The sequence below is a fragment of the Triticum aestivum genome, chromosome 7D, assembly GCF_018294505.1.
Source record: "Triticum aestivum cultivar Chinese Spring chromosome 7D, IWGSC CS RefSeq v2.1, whole genome shotgun sequence".
In the NCBI taxonomy this organism is placed as follows: Eukaryota; Viridiplantae; Streptophyta; class Magnoliopsida; order Poales; family Poaceae; genus Triticum; species Triticum aestivum.
This window is the reverse complement of record NC_057814.1, coordinates 105,991,605-106,008,485: the sequence shown is the minus strand read 5'-3', so window position 1 is coordinate 106,008,485 and position 16,881 is coordinate 105,991,605. Positions and strand designations below refer to the sequence as shown.

The window sequence follows — 16,881 nt, the reverse complement described above, 5'->3', positions numbered from 1 at the left end:
CTTATGGGATTAACCATAATGCAAGCAAACAAGAATTTCAAGAGCAAAAAGGCTCCTGAGGATTTTCGGAAGATCGAATGGTATTTTGAACACTTTTGTGAAATACTTGAATCAACTGGGGATGAGAGGATACTCGGTAAGTGCGAGAATTATCTGTAGGGGTATTCAGGTGACAAAGAACAGCAAGGCAGTAAGCTCAAAGGATTCTTGGAACAACAGAGAGAATTTCGGGGTATCTTGTAATAACAAGATCAACTGGGAAACATTGTATGAATGGCGAGTATACGTGGTTATCCATAGGAGTTTATCGATGGAAGGGAATTGCAAAAGCGATGAACGCAAGTTCTCGGGTTAACAGCGGAGAGTGTCTTCAGGGTCTTCACGTGCAGCGGACGATCATTACTAATAAGGGGCTCTCCGGGTGAAGTAGTTACAAGAACCTAGAGTCAGATTTAGTAAAATCATTTAACCTGAATAGAAGAGAGATCAGAGTCCCAGAGTAAGGATCGAGGTGTAAAAGATCCTAATACCACCCAATGGCGACGTGGGCCCGTAAGCCACACAGCCATGTTAGTAAAAGTTTTTCAATGACTAGACTTGACTTCGGCCAAGGAGTTGGAAAGGGGGATTCCTACAGGCAGTTGGCTCTGATACCAACTTGTGACGCCCCCGATTCAATCGTACACTAATCATACACGCAAATGTGTACGATCAAGATCGAGGACTCATGGGAAGATATCACAACACAACTCTAGACACAAATTAAAATAAAGCAAGCTTTATATTACAAGACAGGGGCCTCGAAGGCTCGAATACATAAGCTCGAAAACACAAGAGTCAGCGGAAGCAATAATATCTGAGTACAGACATAAGTTAAACAAGATTGCCTTAAGAAGGCTAGCACAAAAATAGCAACGATCGAAAAGGCAAGGCCTCCTGCCTGGGACCTCCTAACTACTCCTCGAAGCCGAACTCCATGTAGAATCATCCTCGGGATCTCTAGCTCCTGGACTCCAGCATCTGGTTGCGACAACCAGGTATAGAAATGGGAAAAGAGGGAGAAAAGCAACCATGAGTACTCATCCAAAGTACTCGCAAGCAAGGAGCTACACTACATATGCATGGGTATATGTGTAAAGGGCCATATCGGTGGACTGAACTGCAGAATGCCAGAATAAGGGGGGATAGCTAATCCTGTCGAAGACTACGCTTCTGGCCACCTCCATCTTGTAGCATGTAGAAGGGAATAGATGGTAAGTTCACCAAGTAGCATCGCATAGCATAATCCTAGCCGGCGATCCCCTCCTCGTCGCCCTGCTAGAGAGCGATCACCGGGTTGTATCTGGCACTTGGAAGGGTGTGTTTTATTAAGTATCCGGTTCTAGTTGTCATAAGGTCAAGGTACAACTCCGGGTCGTCCTTTTACCGAGGGACACGGCTATTCGAATAGATAAACTTCCCTGCAGGGGTGCACCACATAACCCAACACGCTCGATCCCATTTGGCCGGACACAATTTTCTGGGTCATGCCCGGCCGCGGAAGATCAACACGTCGCAGCCCCACCTAGGCCCAACAGAGAGGTCAGCACGCCAGTCTAAATCCTATGCGCGCAGGGGTCTGGGCCCATCGCCCATTGCACACCTGCACGTTGCGTACGTGGCCGGAAGCAGACCTAGCCTAGCAGGCGTTCCAGTCCAATCCGGCGCGCGCCGCTCCGTCGCTGACGTCAAGAAGAGCTTCTGCTGATACCACGACGTCGAGTGCCCATAACTGCTCCCGCGTAGTTGGTTAGTGCGTATAGACCAAATGGCCAGACTCAGATCAAATACCAAGATCTCGTTAAGCGTGTTAAGTATCCGCGAACGCCGACCAGGGCCAGGCCCACCTCTCTCCTAGGTGGTCTGAACCTGCCCTGTCGCTCCGCCACAAAGTAACAGTCAGGGGCCGTCAGGAACCCAGGCCCACCTCTACCGGGATGGAGCCACCTGTCCTTTCAGCCCCCTCATCAGAATCACTTGCGGGTACTCAACGAGCCGACCCGACTTTAGTCACCACATGTGTCATGTATATAAAGTATATAGTATATACCCATGATCACCTCCCGAAGTGATCACGGCCCAGTAGTATAGCATGGCAGACGGACAAGAGTGTAGGGCCACTGATGGAACACTAGCATCCTATACTAAGCAGTAGGATAGCAGGTAAGGGTAACAACTGTAGCAACAATGATAGGCTATGCAGCAGAATAGGATAAACCGAAAGCAGTAACATGGTAGACTCTTCTAATGCAAGCAGTATAGAGAAGAATAGGTGATATCTGGTGATCAAGGGGGGGGGGGCTTGCCTGGTTGCTCTGGCGAGAAGGAGGGGTCGTCAACTCCGTAGTCGAACTGGGCAGCAGCAGCGTCGGTCTCGTAGTCTACCGGAAAGAAGAGGGGGAAGAAATAGTAAATGCAATGCAAACATAAGCATGACGATGCATGACATGACAATGAGTGGTGTTAGGTGTGCCCTAACGCGGTAGTAGGCGATACCGGCGAAAGGGGGAAACATCCGGGAAAGTATCCCCGTGTTTCACGTTTTCGGACAGATGAGCCGGAGGTGAAATGTTGCAGGTTCACTATGCTAGAGATGTGTGGCGGACGAACGATCTGCGTATTCGGATTCGTCTTGTCGTTCTGAGCAACTTTCATGTAGAAAGTATTTTCATCTAAGCTACGGTTTAATTTATATGATTTTCTAAAGTTTTAAATCATTTTAGAATTTATTTAATTAATTTAATTCAACATTATCCAAAATAGTATTTGCTGACATCATCATGACGTCAGCAGTCAACAGGGCGTTGACTAGGTCAAACTGACGTGTGGGTCCCAGCTGTCATTGAATGCTTAGATAATTAACAACAATTAATTAGGTTAGTTAGTTAATTTGGTTAATTAAACAGAATTAATTAAGTTAAATAATTCTTTAATTAATTAATATTTTAATTATTTTATTATTATTATTTTTAATTCTTTATATATATATATATAATACGTTCTGGGGGCTAGGCCCCACATGTCATTGGCTCATGGCCTTAGCGGGTCAGGCAAAGGGGCGCAGCCCAAACGGGCGCGGGTGCAGAGCGGCCACCGAACGGAAGCTCGCCCCAGCGAGTGCGGCATGGTGAGGCCACAGGGGCGCGGCGGGAGAGACCGCGGGGCGTGCGCGGCCGGCGGCGCTAGCGGTGGGGCGGCACCGGGAGCAGCACGGCGACGAGCAGGGGGCGCAGTGGACGGGGCGACGATGAGGGGCGCGACGAGCGCAGCACCGCGGTGAACCCGAGGCACTGGCGCGGCGCGCGCGGTGGCGATGCAGGGACATAGGCAGGGCGTGGCCATGTGCGGGCGGCAGCATCGCCGGAGAGGCGACGGACGGGGACGCGCGAGGAGGGAGAAGAGGCCGGGGCGGCTGCGGGTGTGCGCGCACAGGCGCGTGAAGGGGGCGCGGCGACAAAGGGGAAGGAAGGGAGCTCACGGCGGGTTGCAGGGGACGGGGCAGTGGGCGTGGGGAGGACGACGGTGACGACGCGACGCAGGGGAGGAAGTCCGGCGAGGAGGCGTGGTCGAGGCGGAGGACGAAGACGGGCGGCGGGGTAGCGGGAGGCACCGGGCAGTGTCGTCACGGCGAAGGGGGCGGCGCCGGTGAGGTGGCGACGTAGGGCGGCGAGGCGCCGGGGCGATGGCGTCGGGGTCGCCGGGTTCGATCCCCCCTTCCCGATCCTGATCGGGATCGAGAGGTGGGGGGGAAGAGACGAGGGAGAGTGGGGGGAATCGTGGGGGTGGTTGGGCTAGGGTTTCGGAGTAGTGGGTGGGTTAGTAGTGGGTTAGGTGGACCGGGGTGGGCCGACCTGTTGGGTCGGTTGGCCCATGGGGGTTCTCTTTTTTTCTGTTTTCTTTTAACTTCCAATTTATTATAACTCTATTAAGATAAATAATTAGTGCCTAAATTAGTGTTGTGAATTAATCCTTTGCCATAAAAAGCTTGAGTTCCAAATAAAATAGTTTAGGATTTTATAAAATTCAAAATTCATTTATTTAATTATTTTAGCCACAATGTTAATTACTTTTGAGCTTTTAAGCATGTTTTAAAAATGTGGTTTCTCCACCATTATTACTCATGAATTATCTGGCACGTTTAGAGCATTTTATTTTTAATGTTTGGAAACTTTTATTATTTGACTTAAATTCAAATTTGAATTTGAATCGGTTTTAAACTAACGCGAGATTGGCAACAGTAATCGAGGTGACATGGCATCATTAGTAGAGTGTTACTGTAGCTTAATTATCCGGGCGTCACACAACGGCAACAAGAAGTACATGCAGTAGCATCAGAGTCCCCCGAGTTCATGCATTGGTCTGAGAAGCCTATCGGTTGGAGCAGAGCTGACCACCCGGAGGTGATGCCCTCTCCTGGTTCTTATGCCTTGGTGCACGCGCTGGGCTTCTTAGATTCTTTGCAAAATGGGCACAGTGAGTCTGTGAAATTTCGGTCAAACGGTCCCCTGGGCTCCGTAGACATCTAATTTAGGTTTATAAAACTGGCATAATCCAGCCATCTCAGCGCTTAGCGTTTCTGGCCATCTATTTTCCTGATTTGGGCGTTTCTGACCATTAAATCTGTTGTTCTAAGAGGCTGCTGCTCCAGAAAAAAACGAAGTAGTATGGTTAACTGGGTCTCCTCTGCCAGCCCATTTATCTAACCGAGCATAGTCCAGGAGAAAAAAAACTGCTCGCTCTATTCATGGGTGGTCGATATAACCATCAACAAATTACGCATATCGCACAGCGCCGCCACACATGGCTGATGTTGATCTCCTTCACCCGTCGAAGCCCGACACCAACGGCGGCGTTGATGCATGTGGACCCCATGGCTGAGCCAACTCCACTCCTTCCCTGTGCCGCCGCCTCATCATGCGCCTCGATGGGTGCAAGCAACCATGTCCCATGCGCAACTCTCGAGCCGCCACCGCAAGCCATTGCTCCCACCACCGCCTTCCCCTTCGTGTGCACCCGGAGGATGGCCTTTAAAGTATAGGGGTTCGCGACAGTCTTCGAGGGTAGTATTTCACCCAAATTTATTGATTCGACACAAGGGGGGCCAAAAAATAGTTGTAAGTATTAGCAGTTGTGTTGTCAATTCAACCACACCTGAAAAACTAAATATCTGCAGCAAAGTTTTTAGTAGCACAGTAGTATGATAGTTTGATAGTAGTAGCAATAGTAACGGTAACAGTAACAGTAGCAGTTTTATAGTGATCGTAACAGCAGCAACAACGAATGTAACTTAGCAAAGATCATGAAGGAAATATGACCTAGAGGCAATAATAAAGTTGTTATTTTATATTTCCTTATTCATGATAAAGGTTTATTATTCATGCTACAATTGTATTGATCGGAAACTTAAATACATGTGTGAATACATAAACAAATACCGTGTCCCTAGTAAGCCTCTACTAGACACGCTCGTTGATCAAAGATGGTTAAGGTTTCCTAACCATAGACATGTGTTGTCATTTGATAACGGGATCACATCATTAGGAGAATGATGTGATGGACAAGACCCATCCGTTAGCTTAGCATAATGATCGTTCAGTTTATTGCTATTGCTTTCTTCATGTCAAATACATATTCCTTCGACTATAAGATTATGCAACTCCCGGATACCGGAGAAATACCTTGTGTGCTATAAAACGTCACAACGTAACTGGGTGATCATAATGATGTTCTACAGGTATCTCCGAAGGTGTTTTTTGAGTTGGCATAGGTCAAGATTAGGTAATGTCACTCCGAGTTTCGGAGAGATATCTTTGGGCCCTCTCGGTAATACACATCATAAGCTTGCAACAAAATGACTAAAGAGTTAGTTACCAGTCCAACTCCGCTGTTGGGAGGGCGGCTAGGTCAGTTTACTGTCCTAAATTAGATGTCAATGGTGCCCAAAGAATTGTGGCCGAAATTTGACATACTCACATGGGCCATTTTGCAAAGACTCTAAGTAACCCAGCGCCTGCACTTTGCCCCATTAGCGTGCATGTGTCAGCACATGAGCGATTTGTACATCAAGTGGACGTCTAGGCCAAGTTGTTGTACCTCTGCTATATATTTTGTAAGTTTTTGTATGAAAGTAAACCCACCTGCACTACTGGAATCAGGATCTTTGCCGTCAACCAGCTCTTTGTCGTCTGCTAGCTGACGGCAAAGAAGGTCTTTGCCATCAGCTTACAGGAAGCTGGCGACAAAGAAAGAGCGGACGGCAAAGAGGATGTTTGCCGTCAGCCAGCCCTTTGCCGTCTGCTAGCAGATGGCAAAGAGGGAGGGTGGCTGAGGGAGTCCTGAATTAAGGGGTCCTCGGACGTCCGGCCTGTTGGACATGGGCCGGACTGATGGGTCGTGAAGATATAAGACAGAAGACTCTCTCCCGTGTCCGGATGGGACTCTCCTTGGCGTGGATGGCAAGCTTGGCGTTTGGATATGAAGATTCCTTTCTCTGTAACCGACTTTGTACAACCCTAGTCCCCTCCGGTGTCTCTATAAACCGGAGGGTTTAGTCTGTAGAGGCAATCATAATCATACAGGCTAGACTTCTTGGGTTTTAGCCATTACGATCTCGAGGTAGATCAACTCTTGTAATACTCATATTCATCAAGATCAATCAAGCAGGAAGTAGGGTATTACCTCCATAGAGAGGGCCCGAACCTGGGTAAACATCGTGTCCCCTGTCTCCTGTTACCATCGACCTTAGACACACAGTTCGGGACCCCCTACCCGAGATCCGCCGGTTTTGACACTGACATTGGTTCTTTCATTGAGAGTTCCGCTGCGTTGTCGTCAAGAGGTTCGATGGCTCCATCAAACATCTACAACAACGCCGCCCTGGGGGAGGTTTTCCTCCCCGGCCAGATCTTCGTGTTCGGCGGCTTCGCACTGCGGGCCAACTTGCTTGGCCATCTAGAGCAGATCGATAGCTATGCCCCAGGTCACCAGATTAGTTTTGGAAACCTGGACTATGTCGCTGACGTCCGGGGAGACTTGATCTTCCAAGGATTCGCGACCCCAACTTCTGCTTTGGCCTTAGATACGGAGCGCGTCGCCATGCCCGAAGACGGACTTCTTGAGCCCGCTGGACTATCGGCGGCCACTAAACCCAGTACAGGAGAGCCGGATGAAGTAACGTCGCTAGCAACCATCACGAAGCCAGACCCTTCTCCGAACACTGGCTCCGAACCCTCGGAGTCAGCCTCGTGTGAGTTCAGCCAAGGAATCTCCCTCCCGCCGTCCCGGATGATATCACGGACATGACGAGAAGTCTCGAAATGATCGAGAGGTAAATATTGATATATAGGACGATGGTATTCGGACACCGAAAATGTTCCAGATGGTACCAGGTACATCTCAGGTCACCGGAAGGGGTTCCGGGCACCCCCGGGAAAAGATATGGGCCTTATGGGCCAAGAGTGGAAACATACCAGGCACAAGGGGCTGGTGCACCCCCCCCATATGGGCCGGCCTAAGTGGAGAAGGAAAAGGGGAGGAGGAAAGGAAAGAGAGGGAATAGGATTCCCCCTTCCTTCCCCCTCTCCACTCTTTCCTTCCCCCTTCCGTATACAAGGAAGGGGGGAGGCCGAATTGGAGGAGGCCCCCAAGTAGGATTCCTCCTACTTGGGGCGCCCCCTTGCTGCTCCCCTCCCCCTCCCACCTATATATATATATGTGGGGAGGGGGCGCCTAGAACACACACCAACAATTGTTAGCCGTGTGCGGCGCCCCCCTCCACAGTTTACGCCTCTGGTCATATCTTCATAGTGCTTAGGCGAAGTCCTGCGCGGATCATTTCACCATCACCATCACCACGCCGTCGTGCTGACGGAACTCATCTACTCCCTCGACACTTTGCTGGATCAAGAGTTCGAGCGACGTCATCGAGCTGAACGTGTGGAGAACTCGGAGGTGCCGTACGTTCGGTGCTTGATCGGTCGGAACGAGAAGAAGTTCGACTACATCAACCGCGTTGTCAAACGCTTCCGCTTTCGGTCTACGAGGGTACGTGGACACACTCTTCCCCCTCGTTGCTATGCATCTCCTAAATAGATCTTGCATGAGTGTAGTAAATTTTTTGAAATTGCAAGCTATGTTTTCCATCAGTTTCATGTAATTTGAACTAAAGTTGCCATGGCAACTTTACAAAATTTGCCATAATCGAAAGTAAAAATTGTCATGTAGCATAAAAAAATACCAACGATTTTTAATTTTCTGCCATCCGCGTGATCTAAATCAAAGGGCCCAGGACCTCCTAACCAAGGAACATTCCCCAGTTGTCATTTCCCAATTAAAAACCATAAGCATTATGAAAGATAGAAAAATCAGGAAAATGCAAAAATAATTTATGAGCACTTATAACGAATGAGCATGTTTCCTTATTTTCCATGATTGTTCCTAAATATTTTCCTCTTTTCTTATCTTTGTAGATGGTAACAAAATAGTAAAGGATTGCAACAGTGGCTCAATTGCAAACCTAGACTATATAAGAGGTTGCTCCCCAAGCCGTCCAATCAAAATTCAGATCCGATGCCCATGGAGACGGTCGCCGCAGGTAGAGATCCGGTGGGTGAGCCATAGCGTTTAATCGAAGTGAGAAAGAAATTACATGGAGATTCAAGCCTGGTGAAACAAATAAATATTCTCTTCAATCCCTATTAAGGGCGTGTTCGGATTCACTCCGCTCCCCGACTCTGCTCCCGGAGCGGACGGAGCAGTGCCGAACGGTCCGACTCCACGGAGTAGGAAGAGCGGAGCGGACCAGACCGTAGTTCAATTCAGTGGAGTCGGCGAAACCGAGCTCCGCGTGCCACTCCCCGCACAACTTACCGCTTCACTCGATCCTTTTCTCTCTCCCCCGTGCAGCGACTCCCCTGTCCTTCCGTGACCATGGAACCCTAGCGCTGCGCCGCTGCCCGCCGCCACCCCGCCGCCGCGGATCCCCAGCTCCCCTCCGGCCAAATCCATGCCCCTGCGACCTCGCCATCTCCTCGCCCCCCTCCTCATCCAAGGCGGCTTTTCTGTTCGGCAACCACTTTGAGGGCATACGGTTTGAGTGGACCTCTGGCGGCTGAGATCACCAGGGCCTCGTCCTCGCCCCCGGCAGCTCGGATTCGTCGTTTGCAAGGTCGGCATCCACGCCTACATCACATCCATCAAGGTGAGATCCATATCTCCTCTTCACCCTTGTTCCTCTACTGTTCTTGATTCATATTCCTGAACAGTTCCAGGTGTTCTTGATTCTTGGTTCTTGATTCCAGTAAGTAGTAGTACAACATGTCTATAATTCCTGCAAGGATTATGTTAGGAAATTGAGAGGAAGGGGATGAATTAGGGGAGTTGGTATAGAAAGGGGATGAGCGACAGAGTGCATAGAGACAGATAGAGTTTCCTTTTCTTCAGAGATAACAAATACACACTGCATGATTATCATGGATGTTGTAAACATATACGTATTGCATCTGTTTCTTTTATTTGCCTTGATTGACATGGATGGAGTGAACTAGCTAGTGAACCCCTTCTCTGCCTATAACCGATAACTATTATTTTTCCTTTAGCGAGAGAATAGGATATGGTATTTGCTCCGATGCTCATAAACTCTAGCTAGTGCAGTTGAGTCAATATTACTTGTCTTTGAAATATGTTAGTATTGAGATTGCTTAAGAAATTATTATTTGTTTCAGGATTTTCTTAAGACATTATTATTTGTTTGTACTACAGTAGCTGTGCTGATTCTTTTTCACCATGGTCTTTGCTGGTATGTAACTAGGAGCATGATTGATGATTGTTCATCGATATGTGTTAAATTGTAATGCTTGCAATTGATGTATAATTTTCTTGAAGAATGTTTGCCGATTGGAGTGACGATAACACTACGATCTTGACCGAGCTCTTTGTCCAACAAGTGCGTGCTGGCAATAGGCCAGACAAGCACTTGACTCGGAATGCTTATGAGGAAGTTGCAAAAGATTTCAAAGTCAGAACAGGTCTGGAGTACACCAAGTTCCAACTGAAGAACAAGTGGGATAAGTTGAAGACTGATTACAGCAATTTCAGAAAACTCAAATTGAAGGAGACCGGTGGTGGGTGGGACTATGAGAGAAACACCATCAAACAAGATGCTGAATGGTGGAAGAAAGCAAAGATAGTGAGTCGTGACTTTTCCTATTTGTTCTTATCATATAAGCAATTGTTCCGTGAGTAGTGATGCTAATTAAGGTTTGTTTTGTTGTATTTTAGGACATCCCTGGCTGTGGCAAGTTCCGAAAGTGTGGACTTCAAAATGAGAATAACTTATCTATCATGTTTGCTGACATCACGAGTGATGGTACAGATCACTGGAATCCTGCTTCAGGCACCATTCCCCAATCTAGCAGTGCAACTTCTATTTTCAATGTGGACGACATACAAGATGTTGATCTGGAGGAGACCCAAACAGGTGAGTCACATGCTGATGGAAAAGGGAAGAGACTTGGGAGGTATGTGGATGGCAATAACAACAAGCCAAAGACATCTCTTGTTATACAAGAACAGATAACCATGGGTGGAGATATAGCAGAGAGGACCCAATCCAGCTTTGAGTCATACATGAAGAAAGAAGAGAGTTCATCGATTACTTCTGTGATGGATCTGGTTGTTGAGTGCGGTGCAATAGTAGGAAGTGATGAATATTTCATTGCTAGTGAACTATTTGTGAAGCGAGAGCAGAGAGAGATGTTCCTGCATATGACGGAAAGTGCTGCTCGTTTAGATTGGTTGCGTAGGAAATACAACACCAAGTATGGGCATTAGATGCTACTGATGTTGTTTGTGCCTATTGGGATGTAATACTAATTTAAAGTTTGAACTTAATTATGTACTCTGGTTTACTTGTAAGACTATTTGGGTTGTAACATTACTATGTTAGTCCCATTCTTCCTTTTTTTCAGTTGTTTGTCTTCATTTACCTTGTTTCAGCCGTATGTCTTCAATCTGGGTAATATTTCTTGTAATCTTACTTATATTACTGCTATGACTCATCTTGCTGATGGTTACATGATAAATGTTGTTACATATGACTTGTCTTTAATGTTACATATGATTCTTACTTACCTTTCTACTATGACTAATCTGGTTGATAATTAAGTACTAATTGTTGTTACTTGTGTATGTTCAGATGTCATCGGATAGTGACAATGATAGTGATAGTTATGAAGAAAGGAAGAAGAGGGTATGCCACCATGTCCAATCAATGTCCAACATCTATGCCGGTGCATCAACACTTGCAGGGAAGTACTGTGACAACTATTTGATCAAGGCAGACTCAAGGAATTCTATTCTCAGTGGGTTTGGATGGCTGCAAGAGACAGTGTCAACACATGGAGAAACATATACCATGTTGAGGATGAACGCACGCCTCTTCTTTCAATTGCATGACTTGTTGGTCAAGAGACAGTGTCAACTATAATAATTTCTTTTATTTAAATTCTGTAAACAAATCATAGGCCTTACATGCAATCTGCTTGTTGTTTGTAGGTAAGTACTATCTTGTGGACGTGGGCTATCCTAATAGACCTGGATATCTCGCACCTTACAAGGGGGAAAGGTACCACGTGCCTGATTTTCAACGAGATGTGGCGCCAAGAACACCTAAGGAGAAATTTAACAAGATATCCCTTCAAGGTATCAACGGTATGCCATCCCTCCGAATGCATCGGATGCGTCAACCTCGGAGGCTAGTGATAAAGACATGGACCGGTTCCGTAATAGACTAGCAACTGATATTGCTCTTGGTTGGTGACTTCCAGTTCTGCTATAAATGCGAGTATACTAGTTTCTACCGCATTCATGTGTTTTTATTTACTACAATTCTTTAGTTTTTACCTTGCTTGATAAATTCATGCTTTCTCATAGATGACTGGTCGTAAAGTTAAACAAGTGAATGTTGTCTCCAAACATGTCGAAACTGTTCACTGTCTTTGTCAGTAGCTGAAATATTAGTCACAATATTACTTGTCATTTATTTCCTTGTAGCAAGATGCATAAGTCTAGAATCCAGAAGATGTTCTTAGCTAGTTCAATCACAACATGATTTGCTTCTTTCACAATTGATATGTATCTGTACCTATTAACAAATTTCGTAATTTTGTAGGTGAAACCATCGAAGCAGAGTATATATGTTTTTGGTTCTATTCAAGCAATCACCAGCATTGCATAAAGGTTTTCATGTGTTGAAAATTGTTTCTGCAGGACCTCCACTGGACTAGAGTGATGTCTACAAAGTACATGTGTTTATGCTGCCTTTGTTTGTGTTTATCTTATGAAAAATCCTATTTGTCTATGTTGCTAAAATCATGTAATTTCAGCAAACTCATGCTGAAGCGTTCTTGTGCGATAAAGTGAATTTTTGCACAAAGAAATTATGTGTGAAACTTCAGCATTATTTTCAGTAAACTCAGCATATTTGTGCATTTTTTCTGCACTGTGTTGCATCATTGGCACAACAAGTGATCCACGTACTGACCAGTATCAAACCAGCTTGATGTGTTGTGGGGAGCCTGTAATCCAGAGTGCAAAGTGGAGTTAGTTGCCGAACAAGTTGTCTGCTCCTCGTTTGCCCTGTGGAGCTAGCAACCTAGGAGCTGGGAGTGGAGCTAAGGATCTGAGGAGTGGAGTGAATACGAACATGCCCTAAGTGTCACTAATTTAGTATAACTTTGTAACAAATCAGCAAAACTTTATATTGAACAGAAGGAGTATGTAATACTTTTTTAAACACAGACGCAAGCGCTCATACATACGCGCATACATTCATCCCTATAAGCACACACACGCACATCCTACCCCTATGAGCACCTCCGAGAGACTGAACTGACATATCATCTTGAGATTTTACAAAGTCACCGTAGGGAGTATGTAATACTGAAGTATTGTTTTGCAACGAAACCCGTATTTTTCCGCATTGCACATGCCACATTGTGTATTTGTGTGCTCGCGTATCCTTTCCTATTTTCTAGTTTAACACATGGAACAAAAAAATAGAGGATCCAGTGGTTACCCGGCGAAACAGCCAAGAACCCACAACACATGGCTCAATTCAAATAGCAGCCATCAAATCAAAAAAAGACAGTGCTTAATAATAGATGAGAAATAGGAACAGGAGCGAAATTAAGAGCGCTCCAGAAAACTAAAGAGCCCTCAGGGCCACCCTCCCCTCTCGTTGCCCACCTCCCCGGCCTCCGCACGACGGCGACCGACGGCGACGCCTGTCGATGGGCAAACAGGCATGCATGCAAGCATAATACCCTTAGCTAGCTAGGAGCCACGACCATTAATTTGTGGAGATATCATCATCAACCAGGCGTAAGGTACTAAGGTTGAAGGTGAAGCCCGATCGACGTCGATCGATGGGGAGGTACGACGGCGGGAAGGAGGCGGCGGATACGCAGCTGGGCTACCCGCTGGTGGCGGTGTGCATCGACAAGGACAAGAACAGCCAGAACGCGCTCAAGTGGGCCATCGACAGCATCGTGGGCAAGGGCCAGACCATCGTCCTCGTCCACGTCAACACCAAGGGCGTCTCCGGCGGCGTGGAGGACGCCGCCGGGTTCAAGCAGCCCACCGACCCGAGCCTCAAGGAGCTCTTCCTCCCGTTCCGCTGCTTCTGCACCCGCAAGGACATCCAGTGCAAGGATGTGGTGCTCGACGACCACGACGTCGGCAAGTCCATCATCGAGTTCGCCGCCCACGGCGCCGTCGAGAAGCTCGTCACCGGCGCCTGCACGCGCGGCGGCTTCGTCAGGTTCAAGGCCGACATCCCGACCACCATCTGCAAGGGCGCGCCGGACTTCTGCACGGTCTACGTCATCAACAAGGGCAACAAGGTGTCGGCGCAGCGCAACTCCATCCGCCCGGCGCCGCGCGTGTCCCCGCTCCGGTCGCAGATCGTGAACATGAGCGCCGCGGCGGCCGCGAAGCCCCCGGAGCCGGCTGTGCCGGTGCCGGCGAACCAGAAGTGGTCGATGTCATCGAGGGGCAGCGACGGGGAGACGCCGAGGGTGGATCCCTTCATCCGCTCGCCCTTCACGCGCGGGTCCATGGGGCCGACCAGGAAGTCGTACGCCGACCTGAGCCACATGTCCATGCCGGACTCGGCCGACATCTCCTTTGTCAGCAGCGGCGGCCGCCGGTCCACCGCGGATGTGTCGGACATCTCCTTCATCAGCAGCAACGGCGGCCGCCGGAGCATCGACTACTACCAGCAGTCCGCGCCGCGCATGTCCAACGGCTCCTCCCTGGACAGCTACGACCACAGCTTCGAGATGACGCCGAACAAGTGGGGCGGCGACTCCTTCACCGGCGGCGACATGTCCTTCTCGCAGAGCAGCGCCTCCTCCTTCTGCTCCAGTGGCATGGACGACGTGGAGGCCGAGATGAAGCGGCTCCGCCTGGAGCTCAAGCAGACCATGGACATGTACAGCACCGCCTGCAAGGAGGCGCTGAACGCCAAGCAGAAGGCGAACGAGCTGCAGCGGTGGAAGGCGGAGGAGGAGCAGAAGAGGCAGGACCAGCACATCACGGAGGAGTCGGCGCTGCAGATGATCGAGCGCGAGAAGGCCAAGGCCAAGGCGGCCATGGAGGCGGCGGAGGCGTCGCAGAGGATCGCCGAGCTGGAGGTGCAGAAGCGTATCAGCGCGGAGAAGAAGCTGCTCAAGGAAGCCGAGGAGCGCAAGCACCGCGGCGGCGGCGGCGGCGGCGGCGGCGAGCTCCGGTACCGCCGGTACACCATCGAGGAGATCGAGCAGGCCACGTCGCACTTCGACGACGCGCGCAAGGTCGGCGAGGGCGGCTACGGGCCCGTGTACAACGGCTACCTCGACCACACCCAGGTCGCCATCAAGGTGCTCCGGCCCGACGCCGCGCAGGGGAGGTCGCAGTTCCAGCAGGAGGTGGAGGTGCTGAGCTGCATCCGGCACCCCAACATGGTGCTCCTCCTAGGCGCCTGCCCGGAGTACGGCTGCCTAGTCTACGAGTACATGGCGAACGGCAGCCTCGACGACTGCCTCTTCCGGCGCGGCGGCGCCACGGGCGGGCCGGTCATCCCATGGCAGCACCGGTTCCGCATCTGCGCCGAGATCGCCACGGGGCTCCTCTTCCTGCACCAGAAGAAGCCGGAGCCGCTGGTGCACCGCGACCTCAAGCCCGGCAACATCCTCCTGGACCGCAACTACGTGAGCAAGATCAGCGACGTCGGGCTGGCGCGGCTGGTGCCGCCGACCGTCGCCGACACGGTGACGCAGTACCGGATGACGTCGACGGCGGGGACCTTCTGCTACATCGACCCGGAGTACCAGCAGACGGGGATGCTGGGGGTCAAGTCGGACGTGTACTCGCTGGGCGTGATGCTGCTGCAGATCATCACGGCGAAGCCGCCCATGGGGCTGACGCACCACATCGGGCGCGCGCTGGAGCGCGGCACGCTCGGCGAGCTGCTCGACCCGGCCGTGCCGGACTGGCCGGTGGAGGAGGCGCAGTGCCTGGCGGAGATGGCGCTCCGCTGCTGCGAGCTGCGGCGGAAGGACCGGCCGGACCTCGGCAACGTCGTGCTCCCGGAGCTCAACCGCCTGCGCGCGCTCGGCGAGGACAACATGCAGTTCTGCGGCGGCGCCATCCGGGGCGGCCTCGGCGGGGGCATGCACAGCTCGGCGTACCACAGCAACGTCACAGCCTCACGCGCCGCCGTAAGCTTTTCGTGCAACTACTCCCGATCCCGCCATGACCACGACCTCCACGAATCTGGCAAACACACTGGCTAATCTGGATGTGAAAATTTGCAGGAAGCGAACAACGATCCATACCCGATGAAGTCGGTGTTCAGCAGAGCGAGCGAAGCATCCATGCCTCCGAGAAGAACCAACGCCTGACGCGTCGTCCATGGGCCGGCCATGGCGTGGTGTGGACGTCTTGGTGCTTGCGGGTGCAGGGCCGGGGAAGGGAACATCGAACATGCAAGAAGATGGCCTTTCAAATCGTGTTTGATCGTGAGTTTAATGGTATAATCGTAGCTGCCTAGCATGAGGGTTGGGGGAGCTGGAGCTGTTTTCTTGTTTACAGTGATTAGACCAAGATTTGTGCAAAAATCTCCTTGTACAAGCTGTCGCTAATACAGAACAATGTGGCTCTGCCATTGCCGTGTACCAGACGTGGCTGTAATTTGTGACTCTCTGCTTCTTTTTTGGAGGGCGGTGGGGAAGGTTCGGTAACAGTGGGCCGTGCTACGCGTCGGTCGGCTGATCTTTTGCAAAAATCCGGAAGAAGACGATGGGCGACAGGCTCGGGAAAGAATAGATAAGGAAGCGTAGATAGCGGGCCGTATTGGGGACAAGCGTAGCCTGAAAGATCAGTCGCGTGAGCAAGAGCATTTCTCTTAGTAATAACGCTGGGGTAAGTTGCTGCCCTGATGCAAGCAGTCCATATGCAGGCAATCAAACTAAATGCATATTTTTTTTCTATATTAAATTAGCTAGGTTGAACCGAGTTACACATGCAGGAAGGGAAAAAGGGGCAGTCAACCAAACAGGCCCATGTGTCGGATGTGGTGGCCGCGAGGTCATGCACCACCCAAGCCAATGGTTCTGTCACCCAAGCGACCAAAACTAATACCCAAGGACACCCAACCACACCATGGCTCCCGGTGCGACTGCTTTGGCTTTACTGGTCACACTGCCGGGGGACACCAACACGGGGTCCACTACTCGTGTCAAGGGGTACAATTTCGTCCAGCAAAAGCTGGTCTAGCCACACCATGATCTCCTAAGGTAACAC

At 49.9% G+C, this 16,881-nt stretch overlaps 2 protein-coding genes across 2 annotated transcripts; both read left to right on the top strand.

Moving 5' to 3' along the window:
• Positions 1-9,922: 9,922 nt before the first annotated feature.
• LOC123170910 (L10-interacting MYB domain-containing protein-like) lies at positions 9,923-10,869 on the top strand. The gene is made up of 2 exons (XM_044588627.1): positions 9,923-10,225; positions 10,318-10,869. Exons 1-2 carry the CDS (start codon positions 9,923-9,925, stop codon positions 10,867-10,869), a joined length of 855 nt encoding a protein of 284 aa, XP_044444562.1.
• A 2,341-nt stretch (positions 10,870-13,210) lies between these two features.
• On the top strand, positions 13,211-16,245 carry LOC123167061 (U-box domain-containing protein 52-like). Its single transcript, XM_044584898.1, has 2 exons — positions 13,211-15,797; positions 15,894-16,245. Exons 1-2 carry the CDS (start codon positions 13,464-13,466, stop codon positions 15,978-15,980), a joined length of 2,421 nt encoding a protein of 806 aa, XP_044440833.1. The 5' UTR covers positions 13,211-13,463; the 3' UTR covers positions 15,981-16,245.
• The last annotated feature ends 636 nt before the right edge of the window (positions 16,246-16,881 follow it).